This window comes from Bos indicus, chromosome 19 (genome assembly GCF_029378745.1).
Source record: "Bos indicus isolate NIAB-ARS_2022 breed Sahiwal x Tharparkar chromosome 19, NIAB-ARS_B.indTharparkar_mat_pri_1.0, whole genome shotgun sequence".
In the NCBI taxonomy this organism is placed as follows: domain Eukaryota; kingdom Metazoa; phylum Chordata; class Mammalia; order Artiodactyla; family Bovidae; genus Bos; species Bos indicus.
Genome location: NC_091778.1, coordinates 34,311,048 through 34,333,826, shown reverse-complemented (window position 1 = coordinate 34,333,826; position 22,779 = coordinate 34,311,048). Strand labels below are relative to the sequence as shown.

General features: G+C 39.6%; 1 protein-coding gene across 4 annotated transcripts in view; it reads right to left on the bottom strand.

Annotated features, from left to right (window-relative positions):
* The window catches only part of LOC109573730 (zinc finger protein 624), a 50,353-nt gene extending 27,851 nt beyond the window's left edge, over positions 1–22,502 (bottom strand). The window contains exons 1-7 of one of the 4 annotated variants that reach the window (XM_019981119.2): positions 22,353–22,386; positions 19,151–19,238; positions 18,586–18,673; positions 17,145–17,210; positions 15,213–15,339; positions 14,405–14,500; positions 10,160–12,585 (exon numbers count right to left, since the gene is read on the bottom strand). In XM_019981119.2, coding sequence (XP_019836678.2) covers positions 10,361–12,585; positions 14,405–14,500; positions 15,213–15,282 — 2,391 coding nt within the window. In that variant the 5' untranslated portion in view covers positions 15,283–15,339; positions 17,145–17,210; positions 18,586–18,673; positions 19,151–19,238; positions 22,353–22,386 and the 3' untranslated portion in view covers positions 10,160–10,360. The other 3 variants (XM_019981117.2, XM_070774346.1, XM_070774345.1) reach the window with 3 other exon arrangements.
* Positions 22,503–22,779: the final 277 nt, after the last annotated feature.

Sequence of the window (22,779 nt, the reverse complement as noted above, 5' to 3'; positions counted from 1 at the left end):
AAATCACTCCACGTCAGTTTGTTGGGATCTTTCTTTCTTACAGCTACACAGTGTTTTCTGGTGTGGATGCAAGCAAAGCTTACTCAATCACTTTCCCATAGTTTTTGCAGAATATTTCCAAGATTCATCCATGTTGCTGTATGTATCAACACTCCGTTCTTTTTTAGTGCCTAATAATATTCCATTGCATGGATATATCAAATTTTATCTATCAGATTGGTACAGTTAAAATCTACCAAAATACCAAATGGAGATTTTTTCAAATAGAGGAGTAATCAGATTCTTCCCTTTACAGGTTTTTAAAAAATTGTTGAAGGTTGTAGTAATCCATTTGTTTTTGTTTGTTTTTAGTCACCAAGGCGTGTCCAACTCTTTTGTGACCCCACAGACTGTGGCCCACCAGGCTCCTCTGTCCATGGAAGAGTACTGGAGGCAAGAGTACTGGAATGGATTGCCATTTCCTTCTCCAGGGACTGAACATGTCTCTTCTCCATTACAGGTGGATTCTTTGCTGCTGAGCCACCAGGGAAACCCCATATAATAACTTACATCTGCTAATCCTAAACTCCCAATCCAACACTCCCCATTCCTTTCACCCTTGGCAACCAGAAGACTGTTCTCAATATCCGTCTGTTTCTGTTTAGTAATATGAATTTCAAATATTTTATCTTGCAGTTCTAAAATTTCCACTTGATTTCTGGAAGATTTTGTTTTGAAATATTCTATCCCAGATGTTTTAAAAATCACTTGTAATCCTCTTTCCTTCTAGCTTTCTAAACATATGAATCACAGCAGTTTTGACTGTTCATTCCAGGTCTGGATCATTTCTGGATTTGTTTCTATTGACTGTTCTGTTTATTATTGCTCACCAATTTTCCCCTCTGGTGAATGTTGATTTAACTTTTTATTTTTTTCTGGACAATGTGGATGATGAATGTAAATTTTAGAAGCTCTGGCCTGATTACACTAACTTCCTTTCCTTCTGCCTTGTAAAGCGATGAGCACTGGCCCCACAGAGAAACCACTGTGAGGGAGACAACAGCTTTCTCCTCAGGAGACTCGAGTCCAGAATCTGCTGTTGCACTGATCCTCTTATCACATTTCTGGATGTACCTGGGTTTCCTGGTGTATCTACTGCCTGGGGATGTGGAACATCAGCATTTTCTATGGTGAAAATATCACCTAAACTGACAGGGTGGTGCTCTGCTCACGTGGTGGTTTCAGGGAAATCCCTGGTGCAGATGGGTTGGCAGGAGTTGAGTTTTCTTTTGAAGATTGGGATCCTGCTCTCCTCAGTTATTTTGCTGTTCTCCAAAGCTCATTTCCTTCTTCTAGAGATTTCATGGGCTTCCCTAGTAGCTCAGCTGGTGAAGAATCTGCCTGCAATGCAGGAGACCCTGGGTTCAATTCCTGGGTTGGGAAGATCCCCTGGAGAAGGGAATGGCTACACACTCCAGTATTCTGGCCTGGAGAATTTCATGGACTGTATAGAGATTTTACATGGAAAGAATTTTACATGGAGATTCCTTTTCCAATTTGTATGGGATGCAAAAATTCTCCAACTTGGTAAAGTGAAAGTGAAGAAAGTGAAACTGAAGTCGTGTCCGACTCTTTGCGACCCCATGGACTGTATCCTACAACGCTCCTCCATCCATGGAATTTTTCAGGCAAGAGTACTGGAGTGGGTTGCCAGTTCCTTCTCCAGGGGATCTTCCTGACCCAGGGATTGAACCAAGGTCTCCTGCACTGCAGGCAGACGCTTTACCCTCTGAGCCACCAGGGAAGCCCAACTTGGTAAAGGCAATGTCAAAATAGCAATTATTAAAAAGGATGCGATTGCCCAGTATTGGCAAAGATATGGAGCAGAAGGTACCCTCATATGTAACTGGTGAGAGTCAGGGCTTTTGGAAGGCATTTGGCATGTGTATTAAAAGGCCTTATTAATATGTGCACTTTGTCCCAGAAATTCCATTTTTATGACCCCATGGAAAACAGTTAAGGATATTTGCAGTGATTTTCCTGTAGGGTTATTAAAATTGTTTATAACAGTGAAGAATCAGCAGCACTTTTAGCTGCTCTTTTCCAGAAGCAGAGTCTAGATTTTCAAAATATGAGAGGGAGGAAGAATACTCCAGGTTGGGTTCCCCAGCCAACTCTGAGTGGATCTTTGCACGGAGGGTTTTGGGATCACAAGAGAAGGAAGCAGGACTGGGTAGAGAGAGGAGACAGCTGTTATGCAGATTCAGTGAACACATCAACTGACCCCATGAAGAGCTCCAAGTTTACAACTGCCTCAGTGGAAAGGCCGGATCTCTACTCCTGGGTCAACTAGTTGTTGGATGTGGGCTGTCCCGGGAACGGGTCTGCTTCAGGGGTGAGGTGACTTTCAACCTCAGGACTGCTTGCCAACAGCATGTCTAGGGTATGTTTAAGGTGTGTAGAATAAACACTTCAGTTCTGAAAGTGGGGACTGGGCAGCCCACTGTTTCATCACCGGGATTCACTTCATATGACTTTTGGGAGAAGCAACACCAGGATTCTGGAGGGTCTGTTTTCCTGGAAGAAACTTACAAGGGAGATAAACTACAGTCTCCTCTCCCCCTGCTGCTGGTCTTAAGGTTGTAATTTATATTCACTGTTGCCTCCTCAACCTCAGCCAGCACCTGCACTCATCTTGGTGGCTTACCCAGTGGCAAGACTCAGACATTCATCCTTGGGGCCCTGGTTGCCATGTGCTCCTCAGGCTATGACTGCTGTGTTTGTTATTCACCACCAAGATGGGTAAGTTGGTACTAGGAGGTATTCTAAGACAATGGGGAATTACCTGGGGGTCAAACATATGCCTCCCTTCCCCCACTGCAGTAACAGCCCCGCACTCTCCTAGAGATCAGGATCAGATATCCCTGTAGCAGTGCTGGCTCCTCTTGTTGCTGCCTGGTCCCCTGGCAGCAGCTGCAGTTTACATCTCAAAGGGATTATCAATGACTATCAATGTGTTTCCTGAATTAACTGTTCTACAAAGTGTGGCCTACACTGGCACTTATGGCATGCCTTCAACAGGCCATTCCAGTTCCAGTGTCGATCACCCTGGAAGCTTCTGGGGACGTGGTTGGTGATACAATTAGTGGATCCTGTGAGAATATGCACAATCCATTAACCTCCTCTGCTGTAGTCTGTTAAAGGATAAACAAGGATAAAGCTCCTTGTTTATTATGTGGATGTTATCATGTGGATGAATCAAACATTCTATGAGCCCCAAGATAGTGAGTGGTTTTGTCTGAGACCTTGCAAGCAGGAAAGGAAAGCAAATAGCTAGAATATGAGTTGATTCAGTCATATGAATTGCTGTTGCTTTCATAACAGAAGGGATCCAGTGGCACTAACTTGCCACCAAGTGTCTGAATGGTCTCCTAGTGGGGTGGTAACCATATTAGGGACCTAGCACTGGGGAGCCTGTGGCTGGAAGGCTGGACAGTCAGCAGTTGCAGAAAGTGAACAAGCCTTGGGAAGGGGCAGCCTGGGATGATGGGCATATATGCAGAGCTTCCGTCTCTGCCACCAGGGCTTCAAAATTTAAGCTTGTGTTGTCAGTACTGAGTGACTGAACAAAAGCTGATGGACATCAACTTAGATCCTGGATAGAAATGAAGTATAGGAGCTGGGCTTACATTTACCTGGCTTTTCCTCTGTTTATGGAGCGCAGGGAGAAAATTCCGCTCTTACTGTCAGAATTTAGGGGTGTTGCTGGGAGACAAAGGGGTGATATCCTAGAGGAGAAAGGTTTACAGTTACTTCCCCTCAAACCTTTAGCTGACTTCCAAGCTGTGAAACAAGAGAAACCCTGTAAAAAGCAGCACCTTTTTAAGGTGAGGTTGTGTGTGTTAGTTGCTCAGTTGTGTCTGACTTTTTGCGACCCCATGGACTGTAGCCCGCAAGGCTCCTCTGTCCATGGGATTTTCCAGGCAAGAATACTGGAGTGGGTTGCCATTTCCTTCTCCAGGGGATCTTCCCAACCAAGGAATCGAATTCAGGTCTCCTGCATTGCAGGCAGATTCTTTACTCTCTGAGCCACTGGGGAAGCCACCAGGGAAAGTGAGGTTAGGAAAGGTTAAATGGATGAGCTGATTTCAGCAGCTGGCACAGTACAGGGAAGATAGAGATTACAGTTCAAGATCAAGCTCTACCAAGTGAGAAGGGCTTGGTAAGGGCCTTGGAGCTTGCGCTGTGACTCCAGGAGAACCATGCTCTAGAGCAAGGACAAAACTGAGACAGACCAACTTTAACGTGATCTACTGCTGCTGCTGCTGCTGCTAAGTCACTTCAGTCATGTCTGACTCTGTGTGACCCCAAAGATGGCAGCCCACCAGGCTCCCCCGTCCCTGGGATTCTCCAGGCAAGAACACTGGAGTGGGTTGCCATTTCCTTCTCCAATGCATGAAAGTGAAAAGTCAAAGTGAAGTTGCTCAGTCGTGTCCCCATGGACTGCAGCCCACCAGGCTCCTCTGTCCATGGGATTTTCCAGGCAAGAGTACTGGAATGGGTTGCCATTGCATTCTCCGAACGTGATCCACTAGTACTCTGTTAAAATACAACCTTATCCTCTCTAGAGGAAGATAAACCAGGGATCGCTGCAATTTTTATACTTACAATAGCTGGCATCAAATGAAATATTTTACTAATATTTAGTAGGTGTATTAAAAAATCATATAAAGCAAATATCCTCCATTAAAAAAAAAAAGATAACAGCTGACTAGATAGCAACAAAAACAACAGACATAGGAGTAGGTTCCAAAGTGTAGCTAGTGTAGTTAACTGTCCAGGACTTGAAATAAATATTATTAATATATTCAGGAGAAAAGAATGGAGAATTTCAGCAGATACCTACAATCCATATAAAGAGAGGACAAAAATTCCAGAAATAAAATCTGACTAAAGTTAAAAATTCAAAATGTGGGTTTATTAGCAGATTAAGACAGTGGAGGTATATAGTTTGATGCACACAGAGAAGAAAGAGATGGGAGATAGAAGAAGCTTTGAGACCTGGACCACAGTGAGAGACAGTGGAATGCCATTTTATTTTAGGTTATGAAAAAGATCCCCAAAACTAGCTATAATGAAAAGCAAATGCCAGATTAGAACCCTTATCCCAATGAAAATATCCTACCTAAATGAATGCAAAGTAAATATACAAAAAAAAAAAAAAAGAAAGAAACAGTAAAGACAAAAGCTGAGATAAGTCACTGGATGCTCTGATAACCAGGCAAAGGGAACATGATCCAGTTAGAATAAGGAAAGTCTGGGAAGAACTAAGAACACAGGAATAGGCAAATATGTGAATAAATATGAGTAAACACTGTTTAACACAGTGATAATACTATCTTTTGGAGTTTAAAACAGAAATAAAATATATGGCTACAATGGAACAAAAGGCAGAGTATCAAGGGAATTAGACCATTATTTTTTTTCATTGCTTTGAAATATTGAAATACTAATTTCAAGAGTGCTCCAATGAGTCAAAGACATTTTAGGGGTAATGATTTTTCAGATGTTTCAATATTAGGACAAGCTTACAATTTTAAAAATTAAGGAAACCAAAGACTTTTTATTTTTATAAATTATATCAATATTTATTGTATTTGAAACTAAAATCGGAAAAATGTTTACTGTTTTATTGATTTAAAAATACTAAACTTACAATATGATATTGAAAAATATTTTTGAAAAAAAAATCTTCAAAACAAAAAATTAGTGCTAAGAGTGGTGGTGTTTGAAATTTTTGCAAATCTCTCTTAATGCCTGACTGGAATAGTTTGTGAGGTCTGCTGTAACAAAAGCACCACAGATGAAATGGCTTAAATGACAGCAGTTTATCTACTCAAGGTTCTGGGGATAGAAGTCCAGGAGCCAGGTGTCTGCAAGGCTGGTTTCTCCCGAGGCCCCTCTCCTTGGCTTGCTGGTAGCTACCCTCCTGTGGCCTCTTCACATGGGTGTCCCTTTGAGTGTGCACTGCTGGTGGACTCTCTGTCCATCATGTTTCCTCTTAAGGACACCAGTCAGACTGTATTTAGGAGCCACCCTAACAGCCTCATCTTAACTTGTGTTAGTCGCTCAGTCGTATTTGACTCAATGCGACCCCATGGACTGTAGCCCACCAGGCTTCTCTGTCCATGAGCTTCTCCATGCAATAATACTGGAATGGACTGCCATGCCCTCCTCCAGGGGATCTTTTGGACCCAGGGATCGAACCTGGGTCTCCTGCACTGCAGGCAGACTCTACCATCTGAGCCACAAGGAAAGCCTCCTTGTAGAAGGGTGGCTTTTAACTTATCACCTCTTTAAAGGGCCTATGTCCTAAAGCAGACATTCTTGGGCACTTGGGAGTCAGAGTCTCAGCACATGAATTTGAGGGGTGAGGGACACAGTTCACTCAGTAACAATGGCTCAATAGAAGACAGCTGAATTCTGAGATCTTCTTTTGCATTGAATATTTTGCAATATCTCATGCCATGCAGCTTCCGAAAAACAGTAATCTATACTCATGAGAAAATGAGTATGAAAAATGAGAATGAGAAAAGTAAATAATGCCTTAGATTATGAAAATAGTCCTGCTGCTCTAGGGTAGCAACCAAAATAATAACTGAATGTATAATTAAGTTGAATAGAATATGAGATAATGAAGCATATTTGATTAATACAAAGAAAAGCAATAAAGGAGAAATGGAAGAAACAAGGTAACACAAGCAGACTTACACCCAATGAGTAATTACATGAAATGAAAATGGATTACACTCACTAATTAAACTACAGAGATTGTCAGACTAGATAAGACCCTAAATGGGTGCTGCTTACAGGAGACATACTGTAAATATAAGGTCACAGATTAGGTTAAAAGTAATAAATAGGAGAAAGACATATATCGCGTATATTTGCTTTCTACTGCTGCATAACACATTAATGGAAACAGTGGCTTAAAACAACAACTGTTTATTAGCCCACAGCTCTGTGGGTCAGGAGTTCAAGCACAGTGAGGTTGGATTCTCTGCTCAGGTCTCAAAGGCTGAAATCAATGAGTCAGCTGGGTTGATTCTTGTCTGAAGGCTGAGGAAGAATCCATTTCTGAGCTAAATCAACTTGTTAGCAAAATTCAGCTCCTTGAAGTTGCAGGACTGATATTCCTGTTTCCTTGCTGGGCTCAGTCACAAGCTGCTCTCAGGTCCTACAGGGTGCACATTCCTGTCATGTGGCCCCTCTGTCTTCAAGGTCAGCAATGAAGAACATGGCTCACACTGACTCCCCCTCATATTCCCAATCTCACTCACCAGGAGGAGCCCCACACTTTTTAAGACCTCATCTCATTTTGTCTGGCCCACTGAGGGTAATTTCATTATTCTGAGTCAACTGATTTGGGACTTCAGTTATATTTGCAAAATCCCTTCACAAAAGTACCTAGATTAGTGTTTGACTGAGCAACTGGGAACCTCTTGCATACCAGGGGCCAGAAGTTTAGGGAGCAATTTAGAATTCTGCCTAACACACCATGCAGACATGAACTGAAAGAAAACTATATCTAGAATACAGAAAGATATTCTAATAACCTGCAAATAACCAGAAAGAGTTATCAATTTAAAAATGGGAGAGTCTTGAATGGCACTTCTCAAAAGAGGATATTCAAGAAGCCAGTAAACACCTAGAAAGGGACTCAACATCAGTAGAGTGTAAGGTGATGCAGATTAAACCTCTAACGTGATAACACTACACACTGGAACCAGGCTCTGGAACCTTCCAGTTCATGGAACTGCTCTAGTAAAGGTGTCCTGCATTATCTCTGCACCCAAATCCAATGGACATCTTTCAGTTCTTAGGTCACTTTAACCTGCTGACCTTACTGCTTAGCTCCTTTCTTGGGGAGGTAAGACAGACAGGGTATAGGTGTGATGAGGGGTTGAAGGCAGAAAGGAACAGCCAACACAGTTTATCAAGTCATGCAGACTGTTTGACAATATAGTTTCTTAAGGGTAGTATTTCAAGGTTAGACCCTCAAAACTTTCCAATCACAAAGTGGTACGTTTTGTCCAAAGAAGACACATCTAGTAATAGTTAATAAATTTCACTATTAAAATTCAATCAAAATAGTCATTTTAACCACAATGTCAAATTCATTTTAGGGAGACAGTTCCCATCACTCACCCGAGATCCCCTTCACAACATTGTGAGAGGGTATCTGACTTTCCTTCAGTCTCCATTAAAGTGTTGCCCTACATGCCTTGTCCTTTTCAGGGGTCAGGTCCACGGTCTGTTAGGGCCTTCTGGGACCAGGATTACAGCCTCTAGGTTCCCATTTTGACTGCACGACTCTCTTAGTATTTCCAATACTAAGTATTGGAAAGTATTTCTAATACTTTAAAATGGACTTGGGAGTCCTTGGCTGTTTCCCTCTCTATACATCAGTAATGAAATGTTGTGTGGGGCTGTACACAGACCTTTTCACCACTGTGATCTCCTTCAGTGCCATGTTGAAAGTGGAACTTGTCCTGAGGCTTGCAAGCCTTCTGGTCTATAACCTGGACACAAGTTCCAGATATTCTTGGATATATTTTGCATCTACCTGAAATTTCTATTACCTGCTTCAAATGAAACTGAGAGAGTGAAGGGTGGTGGTGAAATGCTGGATAATTTCTTTGGAATCTAGGCAGCATCCAAACCAGTTCCCAAGCTCTTAAGATCCATGATCACTCCTGCCCTGCCAAGGTATACTCAGCATCCAGGGTAATTCCTGGGACATGACAGGTGTCCACAGGGAAAAAAAAATTAGCTTCACAGAAAAATAGGTTTTCATGTTTACATAAATATTACATACTCGCTGGAAAGAAAAACTGAAAAATATGGAAAAACAGAGAAAGGTAAAACAAATAAAAAAACACTGGATTCTAAAAAAAATCTGAAATGAATGTCATTAACTTTTTGGAGACCATCCCTTCATTCATGGTTATCAAATGTTGACACATAGTAGTTTTATACCATATACATTGCATTTACATTTTTCTGTTATCCTTGTCTTTCCCCGCACTTATCTTACGCTTCTCCTTTCCTCCCTCCCTTCGAGGTAACCAATATTAACAGCTTGGTGTATATTCTTGCTACCTGTTTCCATGCTCATCTAATCACATGCACACATATACACATAAATGCATGTGATCATTACTTTAACAAAAATGAAATTTTGTACATATACATCTCTGTAATAAAGCACTTACCAAAAAATTGAGGAAACACCTTTTAGTCAACTAGTGTAAATATAACTCATTAAAAAAATTACTCTCATGTTGTTCCATGGTATGGCTATATAACAGTTAATTCACCCATTCCCCAATTAGTTGGCATTCACTTTGTCTCCAGCTGGGTTTCATCTCTGTCTCTATAAATAATACTTTAACAAACATCCTTACTAATGCATATACTTTTGCACTGATGCTACTATTTCTGTGCAGCAAATTCTCAAAGTGAGACTGCTGGGTCAAAATGCCTTTAAACATTTAAAAAATCTAAAAAATATATAGCTGGATTGCAAGTGGAAATATAAGTTGATATAACCATTTTGTAAGAGCACATGGTTTACCAAACTCCACTAGCAAAATATCTCTTAATTTCTGCCAACTCCACGAAGTGGAAGTAACATCTCATGGGCTGTTTTAACATGTACTTCCCTGAGTACTATTTATTTAGGTTCATAACATTGTTATAGGCTAATGCACTTGGAGTTGTTTTTCTATGAACAGCCATCTAGTCCAGATGGATTAAGACCTCAAGGTAAAAAATAAAATTATAAAAATCTCAGAAACAAATCTAAGAGATTATATATAACCTGGGGATTACATGGGTCCTTTTAACTGAGTAAATTAGGAATATAAAAAGGAAAAGATGTTTTACTATAAAGAATTAAAGACTTACAATCTTTTACTATATAAAAAATACAAAGGCAAATACTAGGTTAAGAAAAACATTTGGAACACACATGAGAAAGGATTAATAACTCAAATACATTAAGAGCACCTCCAGATTCATAAGAAATATAGACAGGCCAATAGGAATATATATATAAATATATATATAAGCAATCATTGAAGACAACTTGTTAAATGAATAAAATATGAAATTTGGATGAAGGTTTTCACATGCCCTTTTTATTATGAATTTTCTTATAATTTCTAAGCTTTAAGATGACCAACTACTTTTCTACATTCTTATAAAGCATCTCTTCAGTGTGTATTTTCTGGTGATTGCTCCTGGATGTTTTCCCACATTCATAAAATATACAGTTTATAAGATTCTTGTTACTGTCTGAACAATGATTTGCTGTTCTCTATATTAACTGAATTTCTCTCTGATGTGTTCTTTGATGTACAGTAAGGCTGGAGCTACTCCTAAAGGCTTTTCCACATTCACTACATTTATAGGGTTTTTCTCCAGTGTGCATCCTCAGATGCACAATAAAGTCTGAGTTAGTTCTGAAGGCTTTTCCACATTCTTCACATCTATAGGGCCTCTCGCCGGTATGAATTCTCTGGTGCAGAGTTAGCTGTGATAGAGTAATACAACCTTTCCCACATTCCTTACATGTGTAAGGTTTTTCTCCAGTATGTGTTCTCCAATGAACTGTAAGGTATGAACCTCTCCTGAAGGCTTTTCCACAGACATCACATTTATAGGGTTTCTCTCCACTATGGATTTTCTGATGTTCTGTAACGTGTACCATCTGGCTAAATGCTTTGCCACAGTCATTACATTTAAATGGCTTCTCCCCGGTATGTGTCCTTTGATGGGTATTAAAGCCTGAGTTACTTGTGAAAACCTTCCCACATTCATTACATTTATAGGGTTTCTCTCCAGTATGCCTTCTCTGATGCACAGTAAGCTGTGATGTATTAGTGAAAGCTTTCTCACATTCATTACATTTATATGGTTTTTCTCCAGTGTGGGTCCTCTGATGTACAATAAGGTATGACTTAGTTCTGAAGGATTTTCCACAGTTGTAGCATGTGTAGGGTTTCACACCAGTGTGAATTTTCTGGTGTTCCTTGAGATTTACCATTTTGGTAAATGCCCTCTCACAGTCAGTACATTTATATGGTTTCTCTCCAGTATGAATCCTCTGATGTACAGTTAAGTGTGATTTTATTCTGAAAGATTCCCCACATTCATTACAGAGATAAGGTTTCTCCTCAGTATGAATTCGCTGATGTATAATTAGAGATGAAGAACGCATGAAGGCCTTTCCACATTCATTACATTTATAAGGTTTCTCTCCTGTATGCATTCTGTGGTGTACACTAAGGCATGAATAATTAATAAATGCTTTCCCGCATTCATTACATTTATAGGGTTTTTCTCCAGTATGAATCCTCTGATGTTCTGTGTAATTTGCTATACGATTGAATGCCTTCCCACATTCACTACATTCATAGGGTTTTTCCCCAGTGTGAGTTCTGATATGCACAATAAGACTGGAATTACTTCTGTAGGCTTTGCCACATTCATTACACCTAAAGGGCTTCTCTCCAGTATGAATTCTCTGATGAACATTAAAGATTGTGGTATTCTTGAAAGATTTCCCACACTCATTGCATTTATATGGTTTCTCTTCAGTATGGGTCTTCTGATGTACACTAAGATATGACTTATTCCTAAAGGCTTTCCCACAATCATTACATTTGTAGGGTTTCTCTCCATTGTGAGTTTCCTGATGTCTTGCAAGTTTTGATTTATCACTAAAAGCTTTCCCGCATTCACTACATTTATAGGGCTTCTCTCCAGTTTGAATTCTCTGGTGTTGATTAAGGCGCGCACACTGGCTAAAAGATTTTCCACAGACATTGCATTGATAAGGTTTCTCCTTAGTATGAATTCTCTGATGTACCATAAGTGATGAAGAAGCAATGAAAGCCTTTCCACATTCACTACATTTATAGGGTTTTTCTCCAGTGTGAATTTTTTTATGTTGACTAAGATAAGAAGGCTGGCTGAACATTTTCCCACATTCACTACATTCATAAGGTTTTTCTTTAGTGTGAGTTCTCTGATGTTGATTGAGTAATGACCTGTAACGGAAGGCCTTTTCACATGTACTACATTTATAGGGTTTTTCTTTCTTATTGGGTTTTTTCTCTAAAGTGAGTTCTGAGGCAGGGCTTATGACTTTGCTGCCTTCTGTATCCTTGCAAATTTCCTTCCTCAGATGGGTATCTGTGGTCAAATCTAAACCCTCTGTAAAATTTCCATCATGTGTTTGGTATTTGCCATGGGGCTCTTCTGTGATAACTTCTGGTTCTGGAAGAAGAACAGTTCCAAACTCAAAGCCTTTCTGAATAGTGGGGATTTTCTTGTGTTTAACTGTTTTTTGGCCTACAGGACTCTGCTGACTATACTGCAGTCTCAGTATCCTGTCGCCCCATTTCCATAATCCTCCCATTATGGGGTCCCATAGACCATTCTCTGTGAGTTTCTCTACAATGGCATCCTGTGATAAATGTTTTTTAGAAAAATCCTCTGTTGGTATCGTATTCTTGGTTGTAGGTTTGGTCTCCAACTCTGGGAGGAAAAAAAGAAAACTCAAATGACTCCTATTTCCTAGGTTGAGGAGATTGTACTAACAGGATAACAAAAGGGAAGCCTGAATTGATAATGAACATATGTTTTTAACTGCTTGCAAATTGGCCTTATTTTCTAGGAAGAAGGGGGTAGGGTTAAGGGTGGCTGATAACCATAGCAGTAATTCAAGGAGTTTTCTTCCTATTAAAAAAAATTTATTCCCGGTAACCCTTCTACAATCCAAGTTTCTCAAATATTTCTTCCTTTTCCCATTCCTTTTAGAGTCAAATTCTTTAGAGAGCTTCTTCAAAAGCTATAACTACTTCCTTGATTCCCATTTACTCCACAAACCAGACATTCACCCCCAACAACACTTCCCACTTGTTCTCATTATTTGTTCACTAGCTTTTCTGAGAGGGCTTTCTCTGACATTTCCTTGTCAGAATAGCTTCTTCAAGTCTTCATATGTATCTTTTTTTTTTTTTTTTGCTCTCAATTTAGATTTAAAAAATTGTATTTAACTATTTAAGTACAGTTTATTTATTATACAATGTTGTATTAATTACTGTTGTGCAGCAAAGTGATTCAGTTATACATTAATATGTTATTTTTTAAAAAATATTCTTTTCTGTATCTTTTTACAGAACATTTATGGAAGACACTGATTTTTCAGAAAGTAGGCTGAACTAGTCAAAATTAATATAGTTGTGAATATTACAAATAACGACAATTACTTTTATCAAGAGTAGTTCTGCAACCTTTTTATGGGTCTTAAGAAAATTTCTGACAGTTTCAAAATTTTCTTAAACAATTATACTGGGTGGTTGTGGTCTTATAATTTATTTGTATAAGCAAACTTAATATTTTACTTTTTAAAACACTGTCAAACTTCTTGAAAATTTTTATTTCCAAGTAATCACATCTAAATTAAAAAAAAAAGGAATCAAAACCTGTGGTTAGTAAAATGGTTTTATGAAAAAAGAAATGGTTTGAGGATTTTAAAACTCAAGTAGAAGTTTCAATGAATTCACAGGATGAGACACAGGTCTGAACTTAGGGTCACCAAAAAAGACCACTCTAGAACCCAAGGACTAAAACCTAGATGATTTAAATATCTAAATGAATTAAGGTGACAGGATTTTTTTTAGGGAAAAAGAAAAATGGAGAGAATATGACACCAGCATATCTGAATAAAAGAGAGTATTGAACAGTGTTCTTTAAGTAGAAGAAAAATAATCTTAGTTAAAAAGGTAAATATTGGTTAAATAGATAAATACTGTATTTTGATTCTCAAATGATTTATTCATATTCTCAATAAGTTAAGATCTTGGAAGAGTGGAGGGGGGTTCAGCAGGCTTGTAAGTGAAGAAAGTTAAATAATCAGTCAACAGGTTTAGCTTAAAAGAAATCAGTGATGATCCTTAAGAAAGCACTTTCAGGAAAATGAAAGAAGAGATATCAGATACACAGCAGTTAAACAAATGAGAAAAATATAAAGTTAACTGGAGAGGAGAGAATTGAAAGAATGAAGAAGAAATGAAAGAACAATTATGAAAATCATGCTCCCAAGAAAATAAAATAGGATGGGATGGGGACTACAAGTACAGGGCAGAGATGAGGGAGAAGGAAAAGGAGAGAAAAAGGGAGAGAGGAAGAAAAGGCAGGAGGGAGGTGTAAGGAGAGAGGATGAGATGGGGAGAATCTTTTCCTCTGAGACAGCTTTGAACAAAGATACCCCCCAGATATTTCAAATATTCTGCTCCATCCAAGATCTACTGACTTTAAATAAATCTCATCCTCCAGTTTCTTATTAACTCACCCGAAAAGGGGGTTCTTGAAATTTCTCTCACTACCACCCATGGTCCTTTTCCATTCTCCAAATGAGATATCATGTCTGGTTTGGAAATTGCAAGCCCTGCTCAGAGAAAAATGAATAGGATTTGATTGTGCCTATGAGCAAGAACCAGGGTCAACTGCTCTTTATCTCCTGTGTGGAGTTGCTATGAGAAGTTCTAGAGGTGCATTCTCCAAGGCAGCTGCCAAGAGCCACCTATGGCTACTTAACTCTGAATTTAAATTAGTTAAAATTATATACAATTTAAAATTCAGTTTTTCATTTTACTAGCCAGATTTCAAGTTCTCAGTAGCCACAGTGTCTACTGCTTGTCATACTGGACAGCACAGATGCAGCAAATTCCCATCACAGGAGAATATCCTACTGCACAGCAGTGTTGTAGAGAATTACAAAGGTACCTCAAAGAAGCTCTGGACTGTAATCCTAGGTTTGGAAATAATCTGTTTAGAAAGAAAATAAACAGATTTGTTCATTCTTTCTAGAGGCACTGATAACTTTTACTCTTGAAATGACTGGAAAAAACTTTAGTCCTCAATCAGAGGGACTGTCAACACTCTCTAAGATTACAATGAAGTACATATTTCTTACTCTACAATTGGCAGACCATTGAGTTAAGAGCAAGAGACAATATAACTCCTAACAATATGCACCTAAGACTGAGATTTTAATGCTTAAATTCTAACCCAAAATTCAGTTAAGTATTTTAGAGAATCTATTATCTTCAGTAAATCTGGTCCAGTGGCAGGTACATACGCACAGAGCTTATCCTTACCCAAGGAGACAAGATTCCTATAATTCTCTAGCATCACGTCCTTATGCAGGTCCCTCTGTGTAGGGTCCATCAACCTCCATTCTTCCAATGTGAAGTCTACAGCCACATCTTTAAATGTCACTGATTCCTGAAATAAATACAGAGATCCCTCAGGGGACTATACAGTTAGACCTATTAGGTAGATTAATACATACAAAACTGGGGAAGAAAACTAGCAGTTTCCACCCAAATATTTCCTTCCTTAAAATTCTGCCTTATGCATATTATCAACTTTTTTCAGTTCTATTCTATAAAATATGGCTTAATAAAATACATAGTTTATCATTCAGATTGTAGTTATAGAATATTATAAGCTGTCTGAGAAAGAAAAATAAGAAATCATGGGAACTTGAGGAGCTTTTTCGGTCAGGTTATAAAATATACGTATATGCATCTTGTAAAAAAAAAATCAAAGAACGAGCTATAAAACTGTTTTAATGGTTACCTATTAGAGGGAGGAGGAAATAGAGTGAAGAGAACTGGAACAGAAGCTAGATTTCCTTGAATATTTCCTGCCTTGTAGATTTGACTTTTGATCCATACAAATACTTTATATTATTATAAAAGAAAAACTAAATTTAAAAAAGCAATTCCTAAAAATTAAAAGTAAGATGAAATCAACTGGTAGCATACACATTCATCAGAGAGGAACTATTTTGAGCATCTTTAAAAGACAGTAATTTTGAGAGATATATTCTGAGGAGAAAAAGAATTGTAAAAAACAGCACATTTTCAGCAAATAATCCTATTGCTGGTGGCAGTGATGGAAATGCTAAGCTATTTTGTAACTGTGTGTGTGTGTTAGTTGCTCAGTCATGTCTGATTCTTTTGCCACCCCATGGACTGTAGCCCGCCAGGCTCCTCTGTCCATGGAATTCCCCAGCAAGAATACTGGTCCAGGGCTGCCATTTCCTACTCCAGGGGAATCTTCCCTACCCAGGGATCAAACCCAGGTCTTCTGCACTGCAGGCAGATTCTTTACCATCTGAGCCACAGCATTTACCCACATTGTGTGTGCAGTGTTGGATAAAGCAAGTTAGAATACTAGTACCATTCAGAGCTAATAAATCTGACGTGGGAGAAAGAACATATAGATTCAATATCAATGAGATTATGTATAAACTCCAGAAATTCAAAACTGAATTGGAAATATTGGTATAAACTCATTAAGTAGTTTAAGGAAAATATCCCATTATACTTCCTAGCTTTGTCCACTGAAAAGGTCTAGAAACGATAACCAAAAAGGTACTTTTATGCAGTTTAGACTGTGACCTCTACAGATTTCACTAAAGGAAACAAGGACCTGGAACTTTCTGTCACAATTAAAAGCGAGGAAACTCTCAAAGACTATCAGGACAATATGTAAGACATTGGAGACAACTTAAAGAGGCTCCCACTAGCCAAAGATGGGAAGACTTGAGCATCAATAAGAACAATAACTGTAATGGATTTAAAAAATATCTAATATATTTAAAATTATTATTTCATTAAAAAACTCAAAGGATACTCATTGATCAACTTTGGAGGATTCCTGGAGACTAGTAAATAAAGAGAGAGAATCAATCCTTGCCCTTCTTTTCCTATGCAAACATCCAGTTTGCACAGTAATAAGATGGAATCAGATAATTGAGCCTCTGTAGGCAAGAAGTGAAGTATGTGACACAGGCTACTTTTTCATCAGGAATTATAACAAGACCACCTGTCAAATTAGGGCTGCCACCACTAAGAGAAACGAAATCTGTCAAATTGCTGCTACTAGCCCTGGGGTTACTATACCGATCAAGCAAGATGGTATGCATGGTGAACCTGCAATGGTATTGGAACATTAAGAATTAGGGCAGTAAAAGAGGAGCTGTCACTTCATTCCCCTTAAGATACAACGCAAAGTATTACCTTTACCAATTCTGGCTCTTCTGCCTGAAGGTGAAGATCTTCCTCTGGCTGGAAAACTTGAGGACTCTGAGGGGACACAGAATAAGATCACTCCATGACTGGCTACCTGTTACAGACAGCACACCTCAACAAGCACCACCAGTCCACCGCAGATGTGGTGTATATACACCTCTTCTACTGTTTTATTTAGGGATGAAATTAAGGTCCATAGCAACATCCAATCATAACTTTCTTCCATTTTGTTTGAGACAATGACACACAGAAGACTGAAAAAGATATAACTGTATAGATTTTAAAGGCTCTAACAAATAATCTATCAAAACAAAAATAAACATATAAGGGGTATTAGATGCCACATAGTTCTTTTTCCTATGAGGATGAAGTCTGTTTCTCAAAAATTATCTATCTTACTCAAGAATAATATTCAAACGCTACTAACACCTGTTTTCTACAGTTGGAAAATCATTACCATGCCTGGGGGTTGGAGGGCATGTCTCCATACTCATTCAGGAAATATTTCAGGGACCTCTCACAACACTGTTTTCTTCCAAACCTTAAGATACTGTATACCTATAAGGACCTGATTTTATAAATTAAATTAAATTTTACTATACCTTTTAGTAGTACTTACTGATTTTGGATCTTGTGCCATTTTAAAAAATTAAGGGTAACAGAACTATTTTTAAATTTCATTGAGAAAAATGTCATCTTAGTTCTTCCAAGTTCTTATGTTAAAAATACAAATATTCAGCTTCTAGAAAATCAATGATGATGTGAGCTCAACTTCTGATAATTAGAGATGGGTTTGATCAGGCCTATACTAGACAAATACTTTAGATCTACTAATAAAGTGATTTTCATTTTATCTTTCCAAGGATTTGTCTTAAGGACTATTTACATGTTATATATTTTTGCTATCAAGAATAAAAGATCACCACTACAGGTTATTATGAATCATTACTATAACAAATTATATTGGGACTACTTTTCTTCTGTCTCTCCTATTTAAAAAGTCACTTCTAAAACACGGCTTTAATCACATTACTACCCACCTCAAACACACCCAAACACTCACACATGCATGTATACACTTAAATGTCTTCAGAGAAACAAGATCTAAGAAACATGAAAATATCTAAATTTCAATCCTATCTTTCTCAAATTATCTATCTTGAATCACTAGCTCACTCACTGTTCTCTGCCTCAGAGCCTTGCCTTCTCATCTGAAGTACCCTCACAATTAATTTATGACAATTTAAATCCCACTTGTAATTGGGTCACAGCTTAAATCTAACCATCTTCCTGGGCTTTCCATGACTGATTTAGCCCATACTAATATCCCATTTCTTTTCTTACATATCACTCATCAACTTTATCATACTGCTCAACAACTGTCATTCACCTAAATAAATTATGTAACTGTTTCTTTTGTAAGCCTTACCTCAGTGAGACTGTAAGCTCCCTACAGCCAAGCACTGTGTCTTAAACATCTTCTTTCTCTCCATGTCATCTATTAAGCTTGATCACTTCTTAATGGGTAGAAAAGAGGAGAACACTAAGAGTGGGCACAAGGGGAACAGTCCCTATGAATTAAGGTGTGTGTATGTATGCATATGTGTACATATATTCTTTTTTCAGTTTCCTAAACAAAATTTTCCGATTGGAAAATACTCCATTCTACTATTGGATAAATAACTGAAATTTCCTGGGAACAACACAAAGTTAACATCATAAGTAAATTTCCCAGACTTCCTATCATATCTCAAGATAGTGCATATACTGTTTGCGAGATCTGGTGTCTTGGTATTTGTTTCAATATGCATAGTGAATCTCCCTATAGATTACAAGCTTTACTATGATGAACCCAATTTTCATGGATCAAACAATTTGATTCAGTTACCAAAAGGGGTATGGGTGAGGTAGAGAAGTCACACAACTTTGAGAAAAGTAGGCATGCTCTCAAACCAGGACAATAGGTCAGATCAGAGGAGGTTTCCCCAACTTACCAGAGGTCCAACTGAAAAAACTACAGCAGCCATAATCTCTTCCTCTGGGTTCCCCTCTCTGGAAAAAGGGAGTCCTGCAAAGACAAATCTAAGAAAGAGAAATAAGCCATGAAAACCAATCTTGCCTTGGAAATCTCAGATGTACTAAGGGGAAATCTTGACATTACAAGTATGACCTCTCTAAAAATTACAAGTTAATCCCCAAGATCAGTGAGGGAATACTACTCTTACTAGTGTAGCTCCTAATACTACTAAACGCAGTCACTGCTAGCAGATCAAACATGGTACAAGCAGCTTTTAAACTACTTTCTCAATGACCTTCACATCACCCAATGGAAACTACATTCCCATTTCACATATGAGAAAATCGAGGCTTAGAAAAATTAAACCATTTTACACAATGCCATGTAGGATTCCAAATCAATCTACTTATAATGCCCACACTTTTTCCATTACATCAACTTGCTGTGTGTTGTGAAATAAAACAATTCAATCTTTCCTTGCCACAATCACCTCCTTACCTAACAATGAAATAATCTAATAATCTCTTTTTTCCTGTCTTTCCTATGAAGAGTCAATTTGCTAACAGTTTCACAGACCTCAGCTTCATGTAAAAAGAACACCACAACTCCAAAGATATTAGAAACCTTGACATGCTTCTCTCAATCTCCCATTTAAATAGATCTTTTATCTATCCTTTCTATATCAGGCAAAACCAAACAATAAGGAGCAGGATAGTAATAACGATATAAGACAAAGTGGAATCCAGTGCACAAAGCACTGAGCAGTAGTCCTCTTATAGTGAAAATGTTATATGCCTAAAAAAGGCTTTACACTGTGCAGAAGCAAAGTGGCAGAGATCTTGTTCAGATACCCGAGGCACTGATTCTGCTTTTTGTCTTTGGTTAAAGATACGGCCTTGTTGATGTTGAGTTTGGTTTGAAAACAAGAGCTTGAGGTTTGAAAACATTTTCTTAACAAATGCATAGTTGCGGAATGATGCTGCAAGGCATATAAAAGGGCAGGAGCACAGAGAGAATTGAGTTTTCCATACCTTGTGAAATTCTACTTTTGAATAAGAGCTTCCTGGGCAGTTTGACATTCTCACCACTCAGCAGGGCTTTGGAGGCCCAAAGGGATCTATGCTGAATTATGCTGAATATGTCCCTCCTTTACATGTATAATATACTTTCACTAAGAATCCACATCCGAGACTTCCCTGGTGGCTCAGTGATAAAGAATCCACCTGGCAATGCACGAAACACAGGTTTGATTCCTGATCCAGGAGGATGCCACATATCATGGAGAAACTAAGCCCGTGCACCACAACTACTGAGCCCATGTTCTAGAGCCTGGGAGCCACAACTACTGAAGCCCGAGAGCCCTAGATCCTATGCTCTGCCACGAGAAGCCACCATAATCAGATGCCTGCGCCCCACAACCAGAGAGTAGCCCCTGCTCGCCACACTAGAGAAAAACTTGCACAGCAAGGAAGATCCAGCAGAGCCAAAAATAAATAATAAACCAACTTCGAAAAAAGTGTGTTGTGCATCTATACACTAATAATGAACTACCACAGAGAAATTTAAGAATCAATCTCATTTACAATTGCCTAAAAAAGAAATACTTAGGAATTTAACCAAGAAAGTAACAGACCTGCATACATTGAAAACTTGAAGACATTAAGTGGAAAGATGTTCCCTGCTCAAAGCCTGGAAGAATTATCGTTGTTAAAAATGTCCATACTACTTAAAGTAATCTATAGATTAGATTCAAAATCCATCAAAATTCCCAAGGCATTTTTCACAGAATTGAGCAAATAATACTAAATTTGTACAGAACCACAAAAGAGCCCAAATTGCCAAAGCAAGTTTGAGAAATAACAAGGCTGGAGGTATCATGCTTCCTGATTTCAAACTATGTCACTAAGCTATAGTAATGAAAACAGTATGATATTGTGAAAGATGCAGATTAATGGAAAAGATTAGAGTACAGAAATAAACCCACACACAAATGGGCAATTTATAACAAAGGAACCAAGAATATACAACAGGGAAAGAACAGTCTCTTCAAAAAATAGTGTTGGGAAAACTGGACAGTGACCTGCAAAAGCATGAAACTGGACTACTAACTTACCCCACATTAAAAAAGATTAAGTCTAAGTGAATTAGGTACCATAGGATCTCATTTAAATGTGGAATCTAAAAACAAAACAAACACCCTAGACTGCCAGATACAGAGAACAGATTGATGGTTTGGGAGGCGGGGTGGGGGTGGTAGCTGCGAAGTTGGTGAAGGTGGTGAAAAGGTACAAACTTCCAGGTACAAAATAATTAAGTCCAAGGGACTTCCCTGGCAATCCAGTGATTAAGACACAGCACTTCCACTGCAGGGGTACGGGTTCCAATCCTGGTTGGGGAACTAAGTTCCTACAAGCTGCATGAAACGGCCAAGAAAATTAAATAAATAAAATAAAATAAGCAACCAGGGCTGCAATGCACAGCACCATGACTAGAGTTAATAATACTGCATTCTGGGAATTCCCTGGGATCCAGTGGTTAGAACTCCCGGCTTTCACTGCCTTGGCCCAGGTCAGGCTCTGGTCGGGGAACTAAGGTCTTCCAAGTTTGAGTAAGCTCCGGGAGTTGGTGATGGACAGGGAGGCCTGGCGTGCTGCAGTCCACGGGGTCGCAAAGAGTCGGACACGACTGAGCGACTGAACTGAACTGAAGTTGCCCCAGCAACAAAAACAAACAGACAAAAAAACCTGTGCTGCGTATCTGGAAGTTGCGCCGGCAGGAAAAGCTGCCTCCGCTTCCCAAAGGCAGGAGGGGGACACCTGTCAGGTTCCCGCTATCGAACCCCAGTACTTCCACGCTGCCAAACCCAGGACGGAGAGATTCTCCTTCTTCCAACCCGTCTGCTCCCCTCAAAGCCCTTCTCGGCCCACTCTTCCTCAGTCCAGGCGCAGCCGCGGGAAGAGGGGAGGGTCCAGTCACGCCCCCGCCCAGCCCGGCTCCCTCTCCCAGAGCCTCCAGGTCGCTGACTTCAGAGGTAGCCCGACCCCGGCCGCCTCTGAGGTGGGCGGGTCAGCTCCAGGCCCGAGGCCCCACCGGAAGCGGCCCCGCCCCCGACGCCGCCGGGAGCCGAGCGCCGAGGGAGGGGTGAGGGGGACCCGGCCAGGCGCCAGGGCAACTAATACCTGGCGGCCGCCCGAGGACAAGACGCTCTCAGAGCAGGGCGTGAGCGCTTCCAGCAATGGCGCCGGCGGCGGGAGCGGCCGCGGACGGCAGTGCGCCTGCGCAGCCGGCGGGGACCACGGCGCCCAGAATCCTCCGCGCCGCCGCCCTGCTTTGGCAAGTCCTTTCTGCTTTGGTGTGGGAGTTGGCATCGTAGACTGTTTGTGGACCTAAGAAGTTTGGTCACATTGAGAGATCACGACTGTGTGTCGAGCACTAAAACTAGTGATACAAAGAATGACACAGCCCTTGCCTCTGAGCACTTCCATTTGACTAAAGAAATAAAGCCACTGAGAGAACAGTGTGCGAGTCGCTGTCATGTCAGACTCTTGCGACCCCATGGACTGTAGCCTACTAGGCTCCTTTGTCCATGGGATTCTCTAGGCAAGA